This window comes from Pelobates fuscus, chromosome 7, assembly GCF_036172605.1.
Source record: "Pelobates fuscus isolate aPelFus1 chromosome 7, aPelFus1.pri, whole genome shotgun sequence".
Taxonomy (NCBI): Eukaryota; Metazoa; Chordata; class Amphibia; order Anura; family Pelobatidae; genus Pelobates; species Pelobates fuscus.
This window is the reverse complement of record NC_086323.1, coordinates 97,924,865-97,950,665: the sequence shown is the minus strand read 5'-3', so window position 1 is coordinate 97,950,665 and position 25,801 is coordinate 97,924,865. Positions and strand designations below refer to the sequence as shown.

General features: G+C 39.8%; 1 protein-coding gene across 1 annotated transcript; it reads right to left on the bottom strand.

The window, feature by feature from the left end:
• Window positions 1-662: 662 nt before the first annotated feature.
• On the bottom strand, window positions 663-25,238 carry RUVBL1 (RuvB like AAA ATPase 1). Its single transcript, XM_063427383.1, has 11 exons — window positions 24,912-25,238; window positions 17,056-17,142; window positions 15,172-15,304; window positions 9,508-9,659; window positions 8,680-8,769; window positions 7,732-7,881; window positions 6,592-6,655; window positions 5,751-5,949; window positions 4,482-4,584; window positions 1,894-1,985; window positions 663-1,031 (listed from the first exon to the last, which is right to left on the bottom strand). The coding sequence occupies exons 1-11, from the start codon at window positions 25,050-25,052 to the stop codon at window positions 872-874; spliced, it is 1,371 nt and encodes a 456-aa protein (XP_063283453.1). The 5' UTR covers window positions 25,053-25,238; the 3' UTR covers window positions 663-871.
• Window positions 25,239-25,801: the final 563 nt, after the last annotated feature.

Sequence of the window (25,801 nt, the reverse complement as noted above, 5' to 3'; positions counted from 1 at the left end):
TTCATCTTTATGGAGACAACTCACAAGCAAACAGAGCACAAGCGGGTCTTTAATTTGCTTGTGCTGCAAAGAATACGCACAAGCTCTTTAGAAGGACTCTGTGCATGGTCTACCCTACAGGCTCACTTTGAGAGAGGGGAGTGCTTGTCATTGGGGATGACAAAACATCCCACCTTCTCATTGTGTGAAGGGCTGTAGTGGTCATGATGCTTGGAGTAACTTTAACCTATCCATAAAAGTGAAATCCTCATATATTAAAAATTACTTACCAATGGCTATACAAATAAGCTTGCTGCAAATTAAAGTACACATTTCAAGTAGATGCCTAAGCATCTTTGAGTAATATTGCCGTCCAATCACGTGTGTATACTTGCCTTTGCTGCACTCCTCACACCAGTGAATGCTGCAACTGCATTTACTGTAATGAAGGTTTGAGTAACTGTCACTTTACAGATTATAGTATTGTTACTGCAAAAGTAAATCAAAAGGCACATGCTACGAAATGCAACTAATGGACAAGGATGTAAATATGAAGTGTTTAGAAAGAATGTGCCCCAGAACTATTGTCAATTACCATCAACAAGTCTTACATGCACACATGAATAGAGTGAGAGAGAAAACACCACACGTTCATTTTTTTTTTTATATTTAATTTACATTTCATTTTAAGAAAAACATAATATTAAAGTCCACTTTATCGCAATCCGAACAGGTGGTACATGAACTGCTTCAGTCATGAGTCAAAGTCTTCAGCCCCCATAAATCTCACTACAATGATGATATGAACACGGTATATTCCACCGATTCGGCAAACCAGTCTCTGAGATTATAAGCCACCTCTGGCTCTGGTCAAGAGGTCCCACCTTATTCTTCATTTCATGTACTTTTCTTGCTGCTCAGCAAGGATTTTAGCAGATGATTTGGCGTCGTAAAACAGCTCACCGATTTCTTCCACGTGCTCCTTTTCTATGCCGTCTTTGCCGTTGATTTTAGCGAGAAGATTGGCTGGCGTTAGCAGCTGCACCGAGTATCTGCCAAGGCAAATTGAGATAAAAAATAAAAAACCTTCAGGTGGAAACCAAATGAGACTGCTGTAACGCTTATAAATACTAAAAGTGGATAGCAAGGTTTACATCAAACTATGTAACCTAAACGTACTAATGCAGGGGAAGACAAGCTTTGGCACTCCAGTCGAAGGTTACCTACCCCTGTACTAATGATGATGATATTATTAATAATAATAATTAGGAAATGACTAGACTAATGGTAAACACACATGGAGTCTGTTTCCTAGCTTATGCTGTTGGCCCATCTGTATGCTTCCATAATGCCAAGCAGGAATCCCACAACTTTTTTATTTGTCTCCCCACAAGACATGGTGGGACGCAGTTCTCAGATTACAGACTTTGAAATACTTTATAGATAAGATAATTCCAATACGAAATGTAAAGTCCTATTATCAATATGGTAGTTAATAAGTAGAGCTCATAGAAGTAGTATTTTCTTAGTTTAGGCACTATATAAATAGATGGCAACCAACTAGGATAGTTTTAGAAATGACTATTGTCGTCTTCAAAAATTTCTCTTTGAAGAATGTGGAGTATGAAAAATAATTATATATATTAAAGTAGCACTTAAATATGGAGAGGGGGTGTGACAACATCCAGCTTCTAAATTGCACGACTGTACTGGGGGGGGGGGGGGGGGGTGCCTACTGTTTAGATCAGCACATCCAGACAGTAATATCAAGGATTATCTCAGCCTAATGCACCTGAGCTGTTCACAAACCCGACACCTACCATCCATCTGCCTGAGGAGTTTCTCAGACGGTGGTAATGTTAAAAGGCCTGGCTGGGATGGGAAGACTGACAAGCCGCCATGCTCATCACTTACCTTAACGTTGTCTTGGTGCCCACGTCTCCAAGATGATTCAAGGCTTCTTCACTAATGTTTATCCCCTCAGTCTGTGCTCGGATCTTTATGATCTAGAAACAAAATTAAAGAGTCCTCAGTGAAATACCTGTGTTCTCATTGCAGCAATTTTGGAAATGGCACTGTTAACCCTTTCACTCTAGAGACATATCGCTGATTGCTGATACAAGAGAAATTAGTTAGCCGTCACCCCATTTATTTAATAGGTAACGGGCAATGTGTCTGCTAAATAAATGGAGAACACCTACATCTTGACAAACTGCACTCCTAAGGTACCACTGTAAGTGCAGAATCTAAATTGTACAACAATTGGATGATCGTTGCTGTACTCCACATTTTCATGAACACAATTCAGATGTTAGTCTGGTAAAAAGTACACTGACAAGTGGTAACAATTAAGATCCTATTTTAATGTGTTAATGATACACACACCATGGGTGTTAAAATGGCAGTAAATCTCATTTTATAATGGGATCAGTGAACAAATTAATTAACTAATTCACCGTTTAATATTTAAATGCTAGTCCAGTGAAGTACTAGTATTCAAGTTATTTGCAGAGCATTGGAGTGAGTAGTTTTGTGGGACCATTTATGAAACGCAATGCACACAGCAAATACTAGTTACAGACTTCAGCCAGAATACCAAATTAAAAAAGAAAAATAACCCAGAAACACTAATGGAGCCAGTTACTAGGATTTGTTAAAATTGATTTTAAAATTAAAGAATGGAAATTAATAAAATAAATTTTGATGATGATTACTATAGCAATTTTTCATTTTAGACCATGAATAATCCAAACTAAGTAATACAGCAAACAAGCCACATTTGTTGGAAATTTAGAATTTAATGCATATCCCAGCACAGCCTATAAACAGCTTTGGAAGGATCAAACTTTACCCACAGATTGGGAGGTTGTGCGCATGTTCTACAGCTATCTGAACAGAACTTTATAAACTGTCAAATGCTTTAGTACACCATCAGTACATGGCACATTCTCCCACGACTAAATCTCTGAACTATCCAGTTAATAGTGAAATGTTTGGCACCAGTCTTCACCTTATGAAGCCATGTGCAACAGGCTCCCACTGTTAATTATATGGAAAGAGCCTCAGAATGTTGGGGAGTATGCTAAACGAGGGAGGGCGTTAAACTCTCCTTGAAGCTAGTGCTCCGTACTGAGTGATAAGGAGAAGTTGGGATAACGATGTTGTCTATTGTACTGCTGAGATAGCAAGTCTCATATAATACAGGTATTTTTCACACTGGCAGTTCTGTAAACAAGATAAGGATGCGCCCGCTTAGATTAAACCCTGGACTAGCGTTGACTATGTGAAAACGACAGATGCAGCTATTCTAAAAAAACAGCACATCAACCCCTTTCACAGAGCACGACTTGCAGGAATCAAAGAACATTCTTATTGGCAAGTAATGGGTTAACCCCCAAAAAGCTGAAACATCCAAAAATCACACACCGTAGGCCACAAAATGCCTACTCGCCTTTAAAAACAGCTCTGGTGAGTAGAAATTCACCCATTGTGAGCATGCTATGTATTGCACTGGTGAATCATTTTTTTACCCTTTATTTTTGCTGTGCATAGTAGTACACACAGGATTGTCTGACAGCTCCAGCAAGCAGTCATAAGACATGGCAGCACTGGGGAGTGATTTAACACTATAGTGTAGGAATCAATATTTAGGAGCTCAGCTCTCCCTCTCCTTGGAGATCAAAGGGTAAAATGTACCTTTTTTCCCATCCTGTGCTGGATACACCACAGCTGGCCCTGGCTCCATGGCTGAGATTTTATGATTTCTGCAAATTGATTGCTTTCACATAGGAAAGCAATGGGAGGCTATTGCGCATGCGCAGCAAAACGCTGTGCTGTGCCAATCAAAAACTCCTCATAGACACGCACTGAATCAATAAATCTATATGGGGAACGTTCAGCATCTCAATGCAAAGCATAACTGCAACTAGAGGGGTTCCTAAGCAGCAATGAAAACACAGACCTTTCTCTGAAGAAGCAGTGTACCGTGCTAATACTGCAGGAACATGCTATAGAAGCCAGAACCACTACATTAAGTTATAGTGGTTCTGTTTACTATAGTGCCCCTTTAAGGCTTATCTAGCAACATAATACGTCTAATTTTGAGCCCTGACATACAGAATCGGCATTATATAAAAACACAGAGTGTGAACATTGCTGCCGAACAAGTATCAGCAGAATGATTGCACTACACAAGCAATTTTGCATATATGATAAATATGTGTAGAACAGAGAGCCCCAGCCTTTTGAGATTTATAACTTTTCAGCACCGCTTGTGTAGACTGACCACTCTTTAGAAATCTGCTAAACCGGTGAATGGGAGTGCCTGAAAAATGTTTTTGTCCTATAGGGCAAAATGTTATGACAATGCTTCACATGCCTTCACTTTATTGAATATAATTATATCTCTTATCATGCATGCAAAGAAGAATGCTAAAGGTCTAATGTTACAAAACAAAACATGGTATCATTTTTTTATTTTTTTTAATTTGCACCATGCTTACCTGCTTCATTTCTAATGGAGTGTAGAGCATGGTCCGTATAATCATGACTCGGTCTAGAAGATCCAGGGGAATTCCGTGTGGTGACAGTACATCTTCTGTGCCTCTATAATACAAACAGAGAATTTAAAGGTGTATAGCGGAATACTGAATAACGGAGTTCACAAAAAATTGTATTCAACAAATTGGCTACACACGACAATCCTCTGCTAAATACATAATAATGTACTTGCAGGGTCCTCTCCAACCTATCGTTCCTGTAAGTTTTTTGTAATTGTCCTATTTATAGTTAAATTCCCTCTCATAATATTGTAAAGCGTTACGGAATCTGTTGGCGCTATATAAATGGCAATAATAATAATAATGATAATAATTGTAAATGCTTCTGCCCAAAGCATATACAACTACAGCTAAACAGTAATACGCACACATTTTAAAGCTGTACCAGCCAATTCCCACCAGATGGCATTAAATCCACGAGCAGGAATCAACAATGCTTGACTTTAAATAAGTATAAACCTGCAGGGGAGACCCCAGCTATGTACAATTGCTGAAATATATTCCATAATTCATGAGGCAACACATTTGTCATATTAAACTAGAAGATCTCACTTTCTGCCTTTAAGAAGGGCTCAAACACATGTTCTTTACCTGCAATAAATAAAGGGGCACTCCAAGCACCATGATCATTTGGCACAGAGTCACTGGCTACACTCTCAATCAATGAATAATGTTTATACTTGGTTTGAGTGGATATGATAATGTGGAAGTATAAACCTACACTTTAGTATATTAGCTTAGACACGAAACAATGTGGGACCCGGATAAAGGTCAAAAAGGTTTTTAAATAGTTTGGACAGTTTACTGTCAACATTACCGGGGGCCTCCTGGCAACATAACCACTACAACATGCCACAACAGTAATGATAATGTAATTGGTCGCAGCTATTTAAAAAAAAAAAAAAAAAAAAAAAAAAGTTTCAATAAGTATTTTTCATTATGAATTCATATTGCCATTTAGTGGAAAAGCAAGCACATTCAAATAGGGGAGAATACTTATAAACAAGTTGACGCTCAGAGATAAAAATGGTCTAATAACCTGCAACCACAAACTAATGTTCTAATAAATAAAAAGACAAAGTGGTTTATTCACCATGTTGGAAATTGTGACAAAGTGAAAAGGGAATTGCAAATTTAGACCAAACTAGAAGTTTCCTCATTTGGCATATAATTTGCCAGCAATGTAAATATTCGAGATCCTGAACACTGTACCTGATGAGACAATTTCCACGGTTTGTAGCAAAGATGACAATAGGAGCGAGGGAGGACTCCAGTGCCCGGTGCAAATAGGTAAAACATTCAATGTCCAGCATGTGCACCTCATCTATGAATAGCACACCGGGTACCAGTTCTGCGATCCCTTGGTCAATGTACTTGTTCACTACTTTATTGATCTCCCCTCTCAGTTTGTCTAAAATATGAAGGAGAAAAGTTACAAACAGAATTCATGAACTTAAGAATTGTCTAGCTCATAACTTGCCATCTGCATTTTGGATATTGACTGCACTTATGGGTGGGATTAGTCTGATATACAAATTGTATAAGTACATTCTGTAATGGCACTAGTTTGAGACCTGAGTGGGGATTTACCGAAGGGCAAGCTACAGAGTTTCTCTAAGCTTTTGCCCAATCTCAGAGTTCCTATGTTTTCGATTGCCACCGGCATAAACCTCATCAATAATAATGGTTTCCAAATTTACATATTGGCTCACAAAAGCTATGGTTGGAAATATCAACTTCAGATAGGAACATGGTAAAAGGGTTACTCCACTCTACATAATCACATCTGCTTTTTGAAGTGATCATGGATCAAGGAATCTGTATGTGCAGTGTGGGGCTAGTTACACAACAAACACATGACCCAAGCTGCCTGAAATGCTTTTCTGGGGTACCCAGTTTAATTTTGTGCAAACATTTATCATCACTGCACACTGGCAAGAGGTGTAATTCGCTTCTAATCTTGCAGGCAGTGTGCCTGCAAGAGGAACCTCTCTCTCCCATCTCTCCATATTCCATAATTTTTCAAACGGCAATAACATAATGTGGTACACACCTGTAATTTCAGTTTTCTTTGGCTTCATCAGTTGTCCCATCATAGAAAGGATGTCTTGTCCTCCCTAGATGTTTAAATAAAACATGCATGAGTAGAAAATAAGGACATGGTGTGCACAGAATGACCAAAACATTGCTCATAAGAAAGACTTTCTGGGCGAATTCAAGTAACCCCCCCCCCCCAAAAAAAAATTATAATCTCCCATGCCATCTAATAACAAATAAAAGCTCATTGTCATTACATAAACAGATCATATCCATCGTCCCAGGTATAAAATAATTAAAAATAAGTACTGCTGCTCATGTGATTTGTTTGCCCCTATCTGGGACGGCATTGACTCAGAAAGTGCCTATAACAGGGGAACCATTCCCTTTTACCCCACTATGCATACTCCTTCTGCGTTCACAGAACTTATCTAAATCTACTCTTACTGGAGAATATCTGGTATGCACACTATTGCCACTATGTGGAGATCTGATAAAGCACCCATCCTATGTTTTGATATGTAAACCAGTAGTCAAAAATTGGGCTTATGCACCCTACCTAGCCAATGCCGGTACATAGGTGTGAGCCACGGTATAGATATTGAGTGAGACGCATCCCGACCTCATCTGACTTATCCAAGTTTGCCAATGAGTAAATTCACCCAGATGTGTAATTTATGATTCTAGACAAACCCTTTCCTACTTGGTCTTACGTCTTTGTATTCTGGATATAATTTGGAAATCTTGTTACACTGCTTTAGTTCACATTCACAATGTTACTTACCTATAGCGTCTTCAGTTATTTACTGACATTTATTAATAATACTGACAAGATACCTTTATGTCTCCTGTGTACAACATTATGCCACAATCTACTCTGACGGAGATACTGTATTGTATCATGGTTTTAATGTTACACTTGTGACGTATCACTTATTTTAATTTGCTTTTCGTTTTTGTTATACATGGTGGACAGTGATCGTCTACTGTATATCATGACTATGTTTGACAAGTGCAAATCAAACAAATAAACAAGCTTGACTTGTATAGTGGGTAAAAAAATAAAAATAAATAACATGCAGCACTCTGTATACCAGAATACTATACTGTTAACAGACTTTTCCCATACAATCCATTATGTGGTCTGTGTTGCTACCTGCGGCCTTGCATTGGCAACATCCAGGTCGTGCAGTGTGACATCCTGAATCACTTCTTTCTTCTTGTGAACATCTCCCTTCGGCAAAGGGACATACTCCTCAGCTTCAAGGTCGAATTCTGTAGCATAGGTATCGCATCGTCCCTGCCTCTGTGTGGTGGAAGAGAGAGGGAGGAGATATAAGTAACAGGTGCACTGTTAGTATGACTGCCAAATGCTTGACAAGCTGCAGACAACAGGTATAAAAAAAGCAAACTTGCTTACAGATCATAGCCTCTCTGACAGTTGTGAAAAGAACCTTTCAAAGTGTCTCCATATCACCATGTAATATGAAAATAAAAAACCTCATGTAACAAAGTCTTAAAAATAAATTATAAAAAAAAATAATATATAACTATCACCAAAGTTCAGCTCTGATAAACAGAATACATATGTCAAAAAGCAATGTCTCAAAATCAACTTAAAAAAAAAATAAAATAAATGCCATCCATTTTAGTGCTCCAAATTACTAAGGCTTCATCTGTGCACATATCTCTGGGGGAAAGGAGTGAATGACTGTTCTGGAACCTTCAGGTAAAGGTCATATTATGGTTTGTAAAGTCACATCAAACACTACAGGATTAAAAAAAAAAAAAAAAAAAAAAAAAATATATATATATATATAAAAAACAGGGAACCCAGTCTTCGGCACAACAGATGATGTATTGTAGACTACCTCTCCCTTGATGCATTGACAGCACTATGGCTGTAAGAGCATTATGGGAGATGTAGTCTGCATTATGAGGGATGCCAACCCCTAATGAAGGACACAGTTGAAAGTCTATGAAAAAAAAACACCACAGCATAAATGAGAGGTATTCACTACAAAATGTGTGGAGATTTGAGGTTGCAAGATAAGAAACTTCAATCGGGCCAATATAGCACATTATTCCTTTTGCACTTCTTTACCTTCACTGCTCCACTGTTTGCTTCAATGTAAATAACATCACCAACTTCCACACGTTCTTTTTGCAGGCTCTCATAGATGCTGGGATCCAGCTGTAAAACAATACAAATCAGTGGGAATAAAGGGAGATCAATTTGAGATTTCAGACCATTGGCATTTCCTGCAGCTTATTGATAATTCTGATTTGTTTGTTTTTTTCTTTTAAGGTTAGTATAATTGTTATCGTTAGGAACTAAAAAAATTGGTTTATTATTAAAGTTAAAATAACTTGCAAAAACAAATGAGCTTGCTCTTCGACCAAGCATGTAAAAAGATCCAAAACACTCTGATCTATTTAGTATTATAAACGTATAAAACGTTAAGTTATACATGTAATAGTACAGAAACAAATTCAGATATTTTTGCAGAAGGCAATGGGACCTGAATTATGTAGATCACTGCTACTACATTTAAGAAAAGAACAATAATAGCTGTATGGATAAAAATCCATCCTTCAACAACAACAATATATTCTAGCAAAATACAATTTTTTTTATAAAAAATAAAATAAACTCAAAAGCAAACCCAAACTACCAAATCTAGAATAAAATCTGCATTATGATTTGTGTTCCACAAATCAAAAAATAGTAATATAAAGGCAACGCAGGGAATGCCAATGAAAGTAACATCAAGTCTACTAACTTTGGGAATAAAAAGGAATCTGAAAAGCGATTGTGCATTTCCAAGGTGTTACTCAAGGGATTAATAGTGTACAGGAGAAACAAAAATTGCAATGTTTAGGCCAAAATAACAGGTTTGAAAACCTTATATTGGATATATTTTGAACCTACCTTAAGTTGTTTGGTTCCTTTTGCAGTTTTTAAGCCAATAATAACATGACTGATGGTCTTGCCGTATCCGCCCATTGGATTTTCTGTTTCACAAGGTGTTAATTCCGTCACCTCACCTTCATAAACCTCTTTAGTTTCGCGTATTCGGAGACCTGAGGGCAAATCAACATAGGGAAAACTTAACACATTGTATTTGTAGCACCAGAATAGCGTTAATGTGTTTGCTACGTGAGAATTCAAATTTAAGGCCAGAGTAGCTGAACTGAAAGCATGGTGGACTTAAAAACTTGTTCTACTTTGGCTAGTTTGAGCTAAAAGGTGAATTCTCACTTTGGTAAATAACCCTGGTAGAGTTCTCTTGTTTCCAAGCAGAATGAGGAGAAAATGTATTGCATCTGTTTGAGCAACCAACTTTATAGTAGCTGCCTGAATGTTCATTTAATAATTGTAAAAGCGTATGAAAAGTTTTAGATAAATATAATTTAGGGATCGACCGATTATCGGTTTTACCGATATAATCGGCCGATATTCGGTATTTTCGGCAATATCGGTATCGGCCAATAGAGATACCGATATTGCCGATAATACCTCCTAGGACCGCCAGGCTCATTACAAGCCTGGCGGTCCTGGGGGGGTGGGTAGCAAGCGTTTACTCACCTCCCAGCAGCTCCTGCAGCTCCCCAGTGTAAATCTTGCGAGACCCGCGGCCGTCAGAGCGTTGCCATGGGTTACCATGGCAACGCTCCGCGCGGCACGCTGGCCGCGAGAGTTACACTGGGGAGCTGCAGGGAAGTGAGTAAACGATTGCTACCCGCCCCCAGCTCAGCCAATGCCACTGGACCACCAGGGACTGCTATATCCCCCCCTCCCTGGCCAGGCAACAAGCAGGGAGGGGGGACAACGAAAAATCAATAATAATAATTAAATATATATAAAAAAATTACAAATTAATATAAAAATAAAAAAAAATAAGTGAAATAAAAAATGCACACTCCACAAACACACTATACAAACACACACTCTGCATTAAACACACTACATTCACTATACAAACACACACACACTAGACAAATACACACTGCATCCACTACACAAACACACACTGCATCCACTACACACACACTACACAAACACACACAGCTCCCCTGTCTAAACACACAGCATCCACTACACGTGGCATTTATATTTTGTGCATTTACCTTTAGAAATTGTTTTTATTTTCCAAAATGGTAAATGTACAGAATATCGGCAAATTATATCGGCTATCGGCCTGAAAGTTCACAGAATAACGGTATCGGCTCTAAAAAAAATATATTGGTCGATCCCTAATTTAATTTAGACATTTTCTAGCCGCAAGAGTAATGTGTAGCTCAAACGGTTTTCTAAATGTTTTGCACAACGAGTACACTAGAAGTAAGTCAGGTTCTCCATTTCTTAACCCATATGCATAGTGGGATTTGCATCCAGAAAGTACCACCTGTTTGGTAATCCTAAGTATATGTGTACCAACATTTAGATGCTTACATTTAAAAGCTTATTTCTTTTAATCTCCATAAACCATTCTTCACTACTTCCAAACTTCAAGACACACCACCTAGCACACTTATATACTTTAGGCTGCGTTGAACAAATCAAATGCCTGTTAATCTATAACCCGCCTCAAATAAATCAATTCATTTGTCCATAGATTGACAGGCATTTCATTTGTTCAAAGCAACTGAAAGGGATTTGTGCACAAGTCTAAAAGCAATAGGGACATTTTCACATTGTAGTGTGCTTCGATTAGTAAAAACAAAAATCCTCCCATAACCCTCAAATGCAATATACACCAACTTAAATGGGCTGTGCTTGTACCAAAGCACCAGTCCTGCATAGCAGTTAGCTTATTCCAATTTGGCCATTTTAAATGCAATATCTGCAATTATGTTGTCAATGTCCAACACAATACACAGTTTAACAAACCCCAATGGGTTAATTTACATGCCATCTGTATATTAAAATTCACGTATGCCCCCCACACTACAACTATGTCAAGACATGTTATGCACATGAATTAGTATTAGTTACAGGTCATCACTAACATTTCTGTACTGTAAACTGGACCAGTCCTTTTGGAGTTTGCATGGTTATTTTATGTTGCAATCCAAGTGTGAACTTATTCAAAGTGTTTAGACAAATGGGAGAACAAGTAAGCAACAGCAAGCCCTCTGAATTACGACTGCTGTAAAATTTGAGTCTAAATAAGATCACGGGCTGGCCTCCAATACACAATTTATTACTAGTACATGAAAGCAGCTTAAATCATTGGCAGAAACAATTTTCTGTTGCCCTTGCGGAGGAGAAAAATAACTTCAAATTCAGCTAAAAAGAATAATCCATGCATGAAGTAGAAAAATTTTGATTTGTTCAACATTAAAAGACATTTTCCTTTGTGACCCCCACCCCTTTTCCTCCCACCCAACATTGCTGAAATAGCACAAGTGCCCATTTTGCTTTCCCTTTTTATTATGCAACCTCCAGGGCAATCTGTTGGGAGAGTACACGATGCAGCGTTAGATCAGATTAGGTAAAATTCTCCAATAGCGAAAATGAACATTAATGGGCAGTCATAAAAGAGAGCATATGGAGCAATAATCGGGATGAATAAAGAGTGAGCATGCAAACTGGGAGAAAGAATAAAGAGTGAAAATGCATCACAATGCAGAAATTAGGGGGGGAGGGGTAGAGGGTGGGGATTAAAATAATGACAAGCAATCCATAAATTTGAGAACCCATTCAAAATATAAACCGTAAACTATCACATGACTAGGAAACAACTAAACGTTATTACGAAAAAAAAATAAAAGGTTTATCAATGAAGTGATATTTGGCAAATGTTGATTTTATATATTTAAAAATATCCTTTTTATTCCTTTGCATACTTGAAAATGTAACTATGTATCTTACACACTATTAACATGTCAAATGGTGGGGAAAAACAAACAAAAAAGGCCCTCATACAATGTTTGTAAAAGCCATGCCTTACCATATCACAAAACTCTTGCTTTGTCTGCAATTAAAAGGTGCTATGGATTCTGCAGGGGTTCAATTTGGTAGATTATGATTTTCACTTAGAGAGAACGAAGGAATCCTATTAGGAGTGCTTACTTTTAATCCCATTCCTTGCACAAAATTCGAAATTCCACTAAAGAATCCCCCAGTCTTTCACTAAATCTAATATTTGTTTAGAACCTTTCCTTGTGCTGACATTTAGAGAATGTTCGGGGTAACAATAGAAGCGGTTCTCAGTGATGATTTCACTCTGAGTCTTATCTCTGCGAGTGACAACACAGAGGACACGAGTTTCATCTGTTGGTTCAAATTTCCAAATCCCTGACAGGCAACTTCATCACATTGAGGAAATATTGTAGACTGCTCTCTTTTCATTTCTACTACAAGAGTTTCCCCACCCCTCCCCTTCCACTGACTTGACAGGAATTTAAACACTACATAATGCAGACTGGTCCCTTTCTTTGTAGAAAAATCAATAAAGGGTCAAGCTTTATTGGACTCTGGGATTAAAAAAGAAGATTTGTCTGGATGGCGGACGCAGGGTTTTAGAAGACCATTGCTGGCTATTTCAATAAAGACACTTTGGTGATCCTCTTCGATCGCTGTATTGACACACCGCCTCTGTCACAGTCCATTTAATTTTGGGTTTTTAAATGATGCACTGCCAGGATTCAATACACAGCCCAATTGTTGTCTCTGGATTTTGATATATACTTTTCATGTAAAGTCGGTAATAAAATCAGTTACAATGTTTAATATTCTTTAGAGGAAAATTAGTCAATTGTACAGATTTTTCTCTTCACAAACTGTACAGTAGTTTTGAAAAATGTTAAAGGAGCACTCATGTATGAGATGCCCTCTCTCATGCATGGAAGAGATAAATAAATTTGCTACATCTCCAATGATTTATGCAGAAACCAGAGGAACGACTAAAGTCTCATAAGGCAGCACTCCCACGCGCATTAGACCTCCCCATAGGAAAGCATTGAAAATGCTTTCAATGCTTTCCTATGGGGATTTCAGCGACGCTGGAGGTCTTCACATAGCGTGAGGACGTCCAGCAACGCTATAGCACACAAAATGTGTGCTATAAACCCGGAGGTAAATATTGCAGCCTATGAAAACTGCAATACTTACAGTTGCAGGGTTAAGGGTAGTGGGAGTTGGCACCTGGACTACTCCAATGGGCAGAAGTGGTCTGGATGCCTGGAGTGTCCCTTTAAATGGACACTCCAGACCCCCAAAGCACTCCATCTTCCTAAAGTGTGTCTACTATTCCATTGACATAAGTGCAGATTTCAATAGAAATTCGCACTTTTATAAATTAAATTTGTTATACCCACTGACTGTCAGACAACCAGTCTTGTTACTTCATAGTAGTTTAAGGCACCTGCCTTGCAAAGACTTCTCCCTGAGCAGAGATTGTTTAGAAGGCGAGGGATTTTAAAGGCTGCAGACAGGAGATTAGAAGCGTTTGCAAGCTGTTTTTAGATCACTCAATGAAAATGTGCATACTTAAATGCATGTATGTTTCCATTAGGGACATATATGCTAAACAGTGAGCTTTATTCTTTATGTATTTGGCCAGTGGAGTGGGTCTTTAATTTTTTTAATTTATTTTTTAAATGCAAATGGATGGGTGTTATTTTCAAGAATATAGATTCACTTTGATAATGTGTTATATCTCCTCGTGGGCAACCTGAAGGTAGACAAAGGTTGGAGCTATAGCCAAGCACCATGTCCTTTGTCTATCTTGTCATTGGCTGGCTACTTAGTACTCACTTCCCTTCAGCGTCACATCACCATTTTCTGTGTTTACTAGCAGGATCCTGAGAGTCAACACAGTGCTGTAAACTGCTTGAGTTCCTAACTATGCATGATTTGACACGCATGGGTTAGGAAGGACACGGGGAGGAAAAACAGAACTTTTACTACAACTTCCAGAATTGTGCTGTACAGCCCCCTCCTGGAGGGTCAGATCACAAATAGGGACATTTGAACACCTACTAAAGCTAACGATCAGGGGAATGACCCAAAAGGAGCCCCGAACAAGTGCTGCAGCTGCAATCCAGCCAATACCACAGACAACAAGAGACAGCTCGTAGTTCCTTCACACAACATTTTATGATAGGGACACCAGGAATGGGACGACAGATGGATTGGAGCCGGAGTGGAAGTGAGGAGGCGATGGGCATGGGGGGGTAGACTGGGGATGTTGATGTGTGTACAGAGATAGTAGTATGTATGACATTGCAGAGCACAGGCGGGCATGCCTATAAATCACTTCGCTATTTCTGCCCTATTGCATGTACAACAGTTGTGTGAATATTATGCATCCTATACTTTAACAGCAAAGTGCTGGAAGTTAACCTCCACTGCGAGGGATGGCTATGAACATTTCAACAAAAATTATCTAAAATAAAAGCAATAAAATGCATTAAAGCGGTGTTGGCAGTTTCATTTCACGCACACTCTATTGAAAGAGGAGGGAATCAATGTATGCCAATAGACGATAACCAAGTGTCATGATGGAAGAGAGGAAAAAAACAAAACAAAGTTTAAAATCAAACTACTCTTTCAAGTAATATTAAATGAAAATGTTTCTACACTTACCAATGGCTCTGCGGAAATTCTCCATCAAAACTTCTGTTTTCTTGATTTCAGTGGAATAGACTTCGCTACCAACCATGGGACAGAAAGGGACTTTGCTACCTAATTCCTGAGCAATTGCAAGAGCCAGTGCAGTCTATAATTGTGAAAAACAAAGCAAATATATTTTAGAGCACAAATGTTTCCTGGAAAAGGACAACATTTTAGCAGAAAAAATAAAATACCAAAATAAGTTTAAAGTTAATGTTTACATTACATGCAATGTAAATAAAAACAGTCAGCTATAACTTAAGAAAGCACACTGATTAAAGTTCTTCTTGAAGTGGAATTTTATTTATTTATTTTTTTATTATGCATTGTATGTATTCTACTATGAAGTGCTGTACTGTCCATATCCCTTTAGTGTAAAATATATTATGTTAGTTATCCTCCCTCACTGTTAATAGAGAATATGGAGTAGGCTAAAAAAACATCAACATTAAAGGAACACTAAAGTTAGAAATACAAATCTGCATTTTGAAAGTTAGTGTTCGCCTACCTACTGTAGGCTCCCACAGTTAAAAAAAAAAAAACAACACTTTACTTCGTTCCCTTAACCCTTGGCGTGCTGGTCTCTGTGCTGCCATTGCTCCTTCTCTGGCAGAGTGGTTTTGGTGCTTAGAGTGTCCCTTTAAAAGGAGCACCAGGCATGCAAGAGGTTTTTGCTCAATCCTGTGTAGCATAGGTGGTTTACAACCAACCAAGCAGGTAAAAAGTGTGGCTCCTCCGGATAAAATCAGGAAGGTACAGGAAAAGTAAGAAACTAGTTTTATTTAAAACAAATGACAAAAATACTAATGACCAAAAGGACTATTTTTGGGGAAACTCCCATTGGGTGAAACGCGTCAGTGTTTTAGGCAATTGGTTTTATTTTTATTTTAAATAAAAACTAGTTTTACCGTACCTGGACTTTTCTGACTATATCCCTGAAGATTTTATCCGGAGGAGCTACACTTTTTACCTGCTTGGTCGGGAGTAAACCACCTACGACACACAGGATTAAGCAAAAACCTAATTTTTTTCTCTCCTTATGTGAGTATACCTCCTTTTATTATGCATTTACACCAACAAAACAGAGCACTATTTTCTGGTTTTATTCTCATTTTATGTAGTTGATGAATATCTGTAAAACTGCAATTTGGAGGGAAAATGCCCGTAAATGCTCAACATTTCAACTTGCCCTTGACCCTGACCTATCATCTACAAGGAACCAAGCTGAGCGACATTCACATGCGGGGATCATACCACCCAGGCACATACCTGGAGCTGAACAATTGTAAGTGGCATTTCTCTTATTTTACCTCACCTATAGAATATATTATACTATATTCTGTTTTCTGTCTTCATATTTTCCATATTGACTCACACTATATGAATTTGAGGACACCCAGAGTCGCTGCTTCCCTGTATCTTTCCTGACCTATACCTAGTTACGGCCAGAGAGAAGAGACTGTTTTGGGAAGTACCAGCTTCCACACCCGAATCTAGCAAGTGCAAGGAACCTCACCATTGCACGCATGTTAAATTAAACAAATCCTTATAGGGCCAACCACACGGTAGATAGGTAAAATTTCAGATTAAAGCCGGGTCAGTGAGAACATTATCCTAACGGACATACATTTTGAAAAAGCTAAAACACACTCAAAAGTCAGAGGGTTCAGATTTCTATGTAATGGGATTTTCAGAGTTATAAATATTTTAACACAAGGGGGCATTACTGTGAATTACTGTTGGTCTCTCTCTCTCTCTCCTCCCCAAAATAAATAAATTAAAATTCCAAGTTTCATGCTTTGCATTAACCATGGCTAAATAGGATGCAGGTGAAAAACATGTTGAAAAATAAGATACCTTGCCAGTTCCAGGAGGTCCTGCCAGAAGCACAGCTCTCCCAGCCATTTTCTTGCTTTTAATTAGCTCCACTATTACGCCACATGCCTGCAATTTAAATGGGAAAATACTGAGCAAATCCAACAGATTGAAACAGTAAAAACAGAGGCTTTACATCAATCATATATGGGTTGGGACAAAAAAAAAAAAAAAATATTCACTGTACTAAAGGGCTCACAATTTATTTAGAAAAAGGAGGGAAATTGTAGTAAACTAGATGCTGCAATATGGCTATTATGCCAAAAGAATACCATATATACCAGGATAATGCCTTTAAGGAGGGTTAGCAGAACCAGTTTTGTTTTCAATTATCTTTTTATTTTCAATTTAACGTTATATCAAACGTTCATTGATATAAAGTTGTAATAGTGCCAGGAGGTCTCAGACACTGGCTTACCGTCCAAAAAGCATTAACCCCCCCCCCCCCCCAAAAAAAAAAACACAAGCCATGGTCATGGCGCAGGCTGGGGTGCTGCTGATTGGCTTAGATCGGTAGCTCCTCAAGCCATTTTTTTGAATGGGGAGTCACTAACTGGCTAAGAGCACCAGCTGAATGCTCTAAGCCAATTCATGTCGCCCCCGCCTGCAGCTCTCCTAGCTTCCTTTTACAAGTTTTCCAGCAAATTGATGTTGGATGCAAGGGGAGGCACAGCGATCCAGTACTGAAGTAGAGACTTTGGGGTTAAACCATTTGTGATTAGTTTAACTCCTAAAGGTAAGTCATGGGTAAGACATAAGACATCCTGGCACCATTACAACTTCATATCAATGAAGTTATAACGGTGCCCACAGGGACTCTAAAGAAATTATTCTTTGAAATTGGGAAAAGCAGCTTTATTTATAGCAGAGGTCAGGTTGCTCATATATGACCATGTAAAATGTATGTAAATGTGTAGAACATTCTGTGCGCTCTTATAAATTTATTTTCTCTTTCCGTTTTAATTATTACCATTTCTATAAACACCAACATATTTCACAGCGCTTTACAATTCTAAAATTAGGATATTTGACAACATGTAAGCAACATACAAAATAATATCGACAAATAGTGAAGATGGCTTTACTCATTAAAAGACCAATTGACAGAACACAAATGCCAAAATAGATTTCCTGGCTCTCCTGATTACATACAAAAAGTGTGGTCGGCATGGGGTAATATATATATATATAGCCAGCAAATCCCGTAGCGCTGTACACATCTGGGTGAAATGTTAAAAACAGGAGGAGAGAAAAAAAATCTTTTGCATCCCTTATACCAGAATGACACTGCATTATTTTATTGATCATGGGCTGTCTAATGAGCAATTGCGGTGTTTGGTTTAAGAGATAGGTCAATATTAAACAAATACTTATATATAATTTGCTTCTTTGCACCTTATTTATTGCTTGGTTCTCACTATCAAAGGAAATGTGTTTAGATAGTTATACATTGTAGCTTTTAACATAACTGTCACCTTATGTTTCTGTATGAACAGGTTTGAAACCATTCTTCATCAGGCTATAACATGCAATTTAAATTGGGTATATTTTAAGATATGATGATTGATTAAAAGAACACTATAGAGTCAAGAATACAAGTGTTAAAGGATCACTATAGGGTCAGGAACAAAAACATGTATCCCTGACCCTATAGTGCTAAACCCACCGTTTAGGTGGCTTGCCCCCCTTTAGCTCCCTTATAAAAGATTTAAAAAAACTCACCTTATTTCCAGCGCTGCATGGGTCTGCCGGCGCGGGCTCCGCCCCCTTTGTGACATCAAACTGGCCAATTTTTAGCCAATCCAATGCTTTCCCATAAGGAAAGCATTGGATTGGCTAAAATGTCATGGGGTGGGGCCAAATGCATTTTGGCCAATAAGGACCTCCTCATAGAGATCAATGCATCTCTATGAGAAAAATTCAGCGTTTCCACGCAGAGTGTGGGGACGCTGAATGGCAGAGCTGCTTACTGTGCAGCCCTGAGCCAGAAAGCCCCTCCAGTGGCCACCTGAGGAGTTGCCACTTGGAGGTGTCCCTGAAAAGGCAGTGTTTACATGAAAATGCCTGAAGGGAGCTATTATACTTACCAGAACAACTACATTAAGCTGTAGTTGCTCTGGTGACTATAGTGTCCTTTTAAAAAAAACATGTAAGCCCCCCTGGCCCATCAGCATCTCTTTACAGAGATGCATTGAATCAATGCATCTCTATGAGGAATGTTCAGCATCTCTGCACTATGCGTGGAGAAGCTGAACGTCAGTGCTGCACTCTATCAAGTACTGACCCAAGAAACACCTCTAGAGGCTCTCTGAGTGACTGCCACTGGAAGTGTCCCTATGGAGACATGTAAACATGAAATGCCTGCAGAGACATAATATAGACACCACAACAAAAAATATTCAACTGTATATAGTATCCCATTAAAGGATTACTCCAACCCTTATTATTATTGTTATTTATTTAGCGCCAACTCCGCATCGCTTTACAATATTTTTTTATAATAAATGAGACAATTTAACAGTGACGAAGGAACAATAGGTAGATGAGGGCCCTGCACAAACGAGCTTACAGTATAGTGGAGGTGGGGTCCAAACACACAACAGGGCAGCAAGGGTGACAGCCACCAAACAAGGTGGAAAGGTATCAGAACTGGAGGTAAGGGGGGACCTTTCCGGTGTAAAATGGCCTAAGGGGCACTATGGAGAAGGTCCCCCAATCCAAAGCTCTAAAATAAAAATGTTACTTCCCTGAAATCCAGCGCCAGACAAAGCTCCCAACACGGATTATCACACCCCCCACCCACATCTCACAGGGGCCGTTTGCCGACGGATTAATCAGTTTCTCCAGCTCAAAGAGCAGGAGCGCGCTCCAGGCCAGCGAGGGGAATGAGGCCTGGTTTGAAATATTTTTATTCTGAGGGCAATGGCGGGAGACTGTAGGAAGTGATTTTGGGTGCAAAGGAGGTAGATGATTGCAATCTTCCCCTTGTAGATGCTCAGCATGCAAGAAGAAAATCACGTCTGCCGCTAGTGTGTAGTGTGCGCTGACATATTTTATGCACAGAATTGACATTGGGAGCACGGAGTTCTTGGCTGCCTAAGTCACGTATTCTGTGGGTACAACCAGCCCCCAGCACATATTTACATATTATACAATTTCAAAAAGAAACGTAATAAGGATGTTTTAAATGTCACTTAATGAAATCGAGTAATATTAAATATTTATGCAATCTGGTGAAGGTTGAGGACTGATTTTAATATTCAGAAAGGTTTGTTTTTTTTACCTAAAAACACTTGAGTTGCTGTCAGATTTATTTTTCCCCATTGAACACCTTTTATTTTCAAGATCTTCACACAAAGCCTGATGAAGAAGTCACGTCCAATGCTTCTGTCCCCGAAGCACTGAACTTGACTAAAGTCAACACAACTGCAAACACAGTAAGAAACACCAATGCCAAAAATAAATGTTTTTCTAATGTTAAGCTAGCTTTTTCCATACCCCACAGACAGAGTGGACAAGCAAATAAAGTAATAGAAATCATTGGCAGATCTCCTTTAAAGAAGAATCAACACATTTCTCGTGACAGTTTATTGACCCCACTAAAATATGTAGTGTGCAGTATTCAGAGTACACAAGCAAAAAATAAAATGAAAAATATCTTGAATGTCATTGATCTTAAAGTTGGTTGACACAAAATGTGGATTCTGGAAAATTCTCAAGCACCTGTCTGCTTACTATGGCCAAATGCAATCAAACTGATTACACCTTGATTGACCCTGTATTATACCGTTTGAGGAGGAAAGAGCTGAACTAAGCGTACTAATGAATAGTATTCATACACCTTTGATCATTTGCTTTTGCTTAAACATTCCTTTTTGCGGTTCACAACAAATTCCTGCTGCCTTCAATTAACTGCACTGAAGTCCATAAGAATGGAGCTTGTCAGAGGACATTCCAAATGTGTACTGCACCACTGCCAATGTTTCCAATGTTTGAGGGACTTCCAAATTTAGTACTGCTTCATTGCCAGTACCCTAACATATAGGACTGGAAGATCAAAAGGCACATCAAATGAAAACCAATCAAAAAATACTGCCAATTATGGAAGAGAGCAGATTTTTTTTTTTTTTAAATAATGTTGGCTAAACCTCCATGGTTTGGATTACATTTCATGAGAATCTCTCAGCTCATAAACATATGGATGGCAGGTAGATTTTTCTATGTGATCTATATATGACATGGTTTCAGAATGTGTCAGGTTCTGGTTAGCTGCAAATATATCTGTGAATTCCCAAAATTCCAAACATGGCCGGTCACAAGGCCCAGCATGCATTGCGGAGGAAACGAAGTTTAAATATGAAGAGAGGTCATATTTTTCTACAAAACAGCAAATGCTTATTCTTAGAAAGTGCCATTGTGTCATATGTGCACCACAAGAACATCTCATTATGAGCAATACATGCAAATCTGCATGTGATAGCTATGTTGAAGGAAAAGGTACACAACTTCAGGTACATATAGGTTTAAGGCTGCATTGGTTATGATACCAAGAGTGTTCTGCCCCCTACCCACCATTGTAAATAGTCTTATAATCCACTACATCCCAATTTCAGCTAAGCCTGGTGGTGCAGGGCTCAAGTCACTGGCTAAAAGCGATCAGCTGATGCACACCGCTTAGGAGCTTTCACCTCTCCCCTCTGCATGAGGACATCAGGCATCAGTTGAATCCCCATAGGAAAGCACTGAAGCAATGCTTTCTTATGGGGAGGGCCTAATGCGGAGGTGGATCGCCGACCCAGCAGTTAGGGAAATTGATGCTGGAATCGGGTGTGAAAATAAAGTTTTTTTTTTTTAAAAAAAACCTTTTCTGAGTACCCTAAGCACTGCTTCAGTCCTGCTTCTGTGACATCCCTCCCCTTGAAGTGCAGAAGAGCAATGTCTTGGAAGCCAAATGTCATGTTTTACGGCTGCAGTGAGAATTTGGTGAATGCTTGAAGGCGAGTTTATGCTTTTTTTGGGGGGTACAAACTCTCTTCAGTACAGTTTTAGGCAACCTTCGGCACTCTAGACCTTGTGGACTACATCTCCAATGATGCTTTGACAGCATTATGGCTGAAAGAACATTATGGGAAATGTAGTTCACAACATCTGCAGTGCAAAAGATTGCCTACCCTTGCTTTAGAACCTTACGTAACTGCGTCATTTTTGTCCAACTTGGATGAGTGAATAGCTAGGTGTGCTGGGTTAACCCAACCCCAGCACCAATGAATTTCTCCTCCGCACTAGGTACAGCCTCATTTTAAATCTAAAGATTGTAATAATTTATATTTAAAAAACACCAGGGGAACCATAGGCAACTCATAAGCATTATATCAAGCTTTCGTTGTTAGGTTGATTATAAAAGCCTTTTAAATTCCAGAACTGAACTCACTACTGTAACAAGTTTGTGCCAGTGCCAATTGTTGCTATAAACATATGTCTCACCATGTTTCAACAGACACATCACTTCTCTCTCCAACTTGAAAGTACATTAAAATGTGCTTCAATGCAGTATCTAGCACAGGGGTAGGCAACCTTTTAGCAGCACTGTGCCGATATAGGATTGTGATGTCCCGTAGCGTGCCGGTTCTATTTTTTTTATAAATCGAGGTGTGTATGCCGACGTATTCTGCTTGTTATTTTTACTGTAATTTCTTTGTATCGTTGTATTTGTGCGTATATATGCAGGGCTGTCTTTAATAATGACTGGACCCTGGGCAAAGCATTTGCTTAGGGCCCCCTGGACCCTGTCCCCCCTTCCCAGGCATGCAATCACGTCCTCCACTTTAACACAGTGGCGGACCTAAAGTAGAGAGGTGCAAGAATTCTTGGCGGTCTCCCTGTTGCACGGGTGATTAAAAGGTAGATCCCCATCTGTCGTGCAACTCCAGAATAGCATTGACAGCTGGGGCTCGACCATTTACTCATGTTTGCAGGTCTGTTTTTAGCACTAAGCAGTTTTTGTGTGTTTTTGTGGAATATGTTTGTATGTGGTGTTGGCGTGATTGGACACACAGACACACACACACTTTAAAACTCACCCTCCAGTTTCCTACCTTTCCTGCTGGTGGCTGAAGGCGTAGGGAGTTGGGGTCTAGAGCTCTTGGCCAGCCCCCCTCCAATCTGCCTACTCTTCTTTCCTGCGCGCTCCTCTCTTTGTGGGAGGAAGTGATGCGTGGCCGTCACTGCCTGCTGCCGAAAAGCAAGGGGCCCGCTCACGCTGTTAAAGCACCTCAGCGTGTGACCGGGTCCCTGCTGACAGAAGCCCAGCGGGTGGTCCTTTGTGCATGGGCCACCCGGTGGGCCTCCTTAGTGTGCAGATTACCAGCCAGAGGGTTAGAAATAGTTGAGGCCAGCAGGGCTCACGGTGCAGCTGCCCGGTTTGCCCCGCGTTAAAGAAGGCCCTGCGTATACAAGCTATTATATTGTTTATGTTCATGAGTAGTTTATGGTATTGTGTATGATACATATGAATGTAAGCTGTGTATGGGTGCTGCTTGTGGAATTGTGTGTGGATGGATATGTCAAAGTGTGTGTTTGGTAGTGTGTGGGGGCTGTTTGGGGTATTGCATGTGGGGTTGTGTGCATGTATGTGGATTGTTAGTGGTGTTTCATTTGTGCGGATTGTGTGTATGTTTGTGTGTGGGCTGTCCGTATTATTTGTATGAAGGGAGGGTTATTCTGCATTTCTGTGTATATCTAGCAGTGTGGGTGGCTTCCCTGGGTTCCAGTGGGGACTAGGCTGGCCAGGTACATGTCAAGGACAGGAGCTGCAACAGCAACTGCGAGCTGCTCTACTACAGAGTGGCTTCCTATTCACAAGTGCTGGGAGGAAGTAATCTGAGATCACTACCTCTACGTGCTGCAATGCATAAATTGAGAATTGTCCTTCACCACCTTTTCGGATTAGCAGATATATGAAGTTTTACTGGGACTCCTGATAGGCCAGAGCCTGTTTGGGTCTAGCAGCCTTGAGTGCCGTGCAAAGACACCTCGAGTGCCGTGCATGGCACTAGTGCCGTAGGTTGCCTACCCCTGATCGAGCACATTCTCGGGGCTGCACTGTTCCTGTGGAACTCACTTCCCTCCTCCGTTAGATGCTCACCCAGTCTACACTCCTTCAAAAAAATCGTTAAAAACCCGACTTCTTCATAAAAGCGTATCAATTAAACTGTTAATAGTTCCCGACTGATTCCTTTCTTGCAACTGTCATTAGTCTAATACTATCCTTACCTTTTGTGTCAATTTACCCCACTCCCACTAGCATGTAAGCTCATTGAGCAGGGCCCTCAACCCCTCTGTTCCGGTGTGTCCAACTTGTCTGGTTACAACTACATGTTTGTTCGACCACCCATTGTAAAGCGCTGCAGAATTTGTTGGAGTCATATAAATATTAACATAATAATAACAACAACTCAAACTCCCACTACTCCTGGGCAGCAGCAATGACTATAGTACGCATCTGCACCAATACATAAACTAAAAACCAAAAAGCGTCCGTTGCTCACTATCCCAGATTCCTATGAACATTTTAATTGACTGGAGGTTTATTAAATGTGCACAGGGATTTGGGATATTGCGCAAGTAATTGTTTTCTTTGTTTTTATTGCACGTTTCATGCACTGACCATCAATCACGATACAGCGATGGGTGTTTCAGTAACTATAACACAACACATGCTCCAGGGGAGCACCACCAGTGTGTCCCGAAGAGCTTGCACTCGTTTCTGGGCTGAATATACTGACATGTCACAGTTATTGGTTTCTATGGTTTGTACACCCTCTCCCTCCCTCCCTCACCTCCCGGGCGTTCTCCTGGCCCACCAGCCCAGCGGCCGCCTGCTTCGCCAGCCCGCTCTCATCCAGTCCCAGGCCCTTCACGTGGCTGTGGGTAGCGATGCGCTGGGTCTTCGTGGTGCTCTTCACCTCCTCGATCTTCATGGCGCCGGATCTCCTTCTGCGAGAGGAGAGACTAAAGCGGGGCTGGCTGTGAGCTATCGGCTCGGACTAACTGACGGCTCCCCGAGGCCCTGGGTGAGTCTTGTAAACGTGAGCGGGAATTCGGGGCTTCCAGGCGCGTTACCATGCGGTTACCAAGGCCGCAGGAAGTCCCGCCCACACCAACAAGCTCATTGGAAGACGGGTTTCTTTCCCGCTTCCTGATTGGCTGATGGATTTCCCAGTCTGTAGCTGAGACACAACTTCCGCTTGCTGTGCTCCATAGGTTTCATGTTCCCTTAGCAACCAGCCTGAGGGACCAAACGGCCATTTAAAGGGAAACAGTCTCTTTTATGGAGATTACACTGTTGAATCAGATGTTTTGGGGGAAAAAAATCTTTCAGGGTTATTTACTAAAATGTTAATTGTAGCAAATTTAAAATGTAAACACTGACTGAATAATTAAAAATAGAATTGACTTAGAATTTTTCTAGTTCAGCTATTTTGTCCTAAATTCTGAATTAATTTATTAGATTTATTTTTTTCTTATATTAAAGCTTTAGCAATTGATATCGCAATCAGTTGTACTATCTAACAATAAGATAAGCCAATGCCTGCCCTGGGTATCTTGAGACGTTAACACCAAAACTGCTGGAGGCTTTAAAAATGTATTTAAAGCAGCACTGTCACAGCCCTCCCCTAAAAAAATGAGTATTTCATAAAGACAGAATCTTTATGGAATACTCATTATG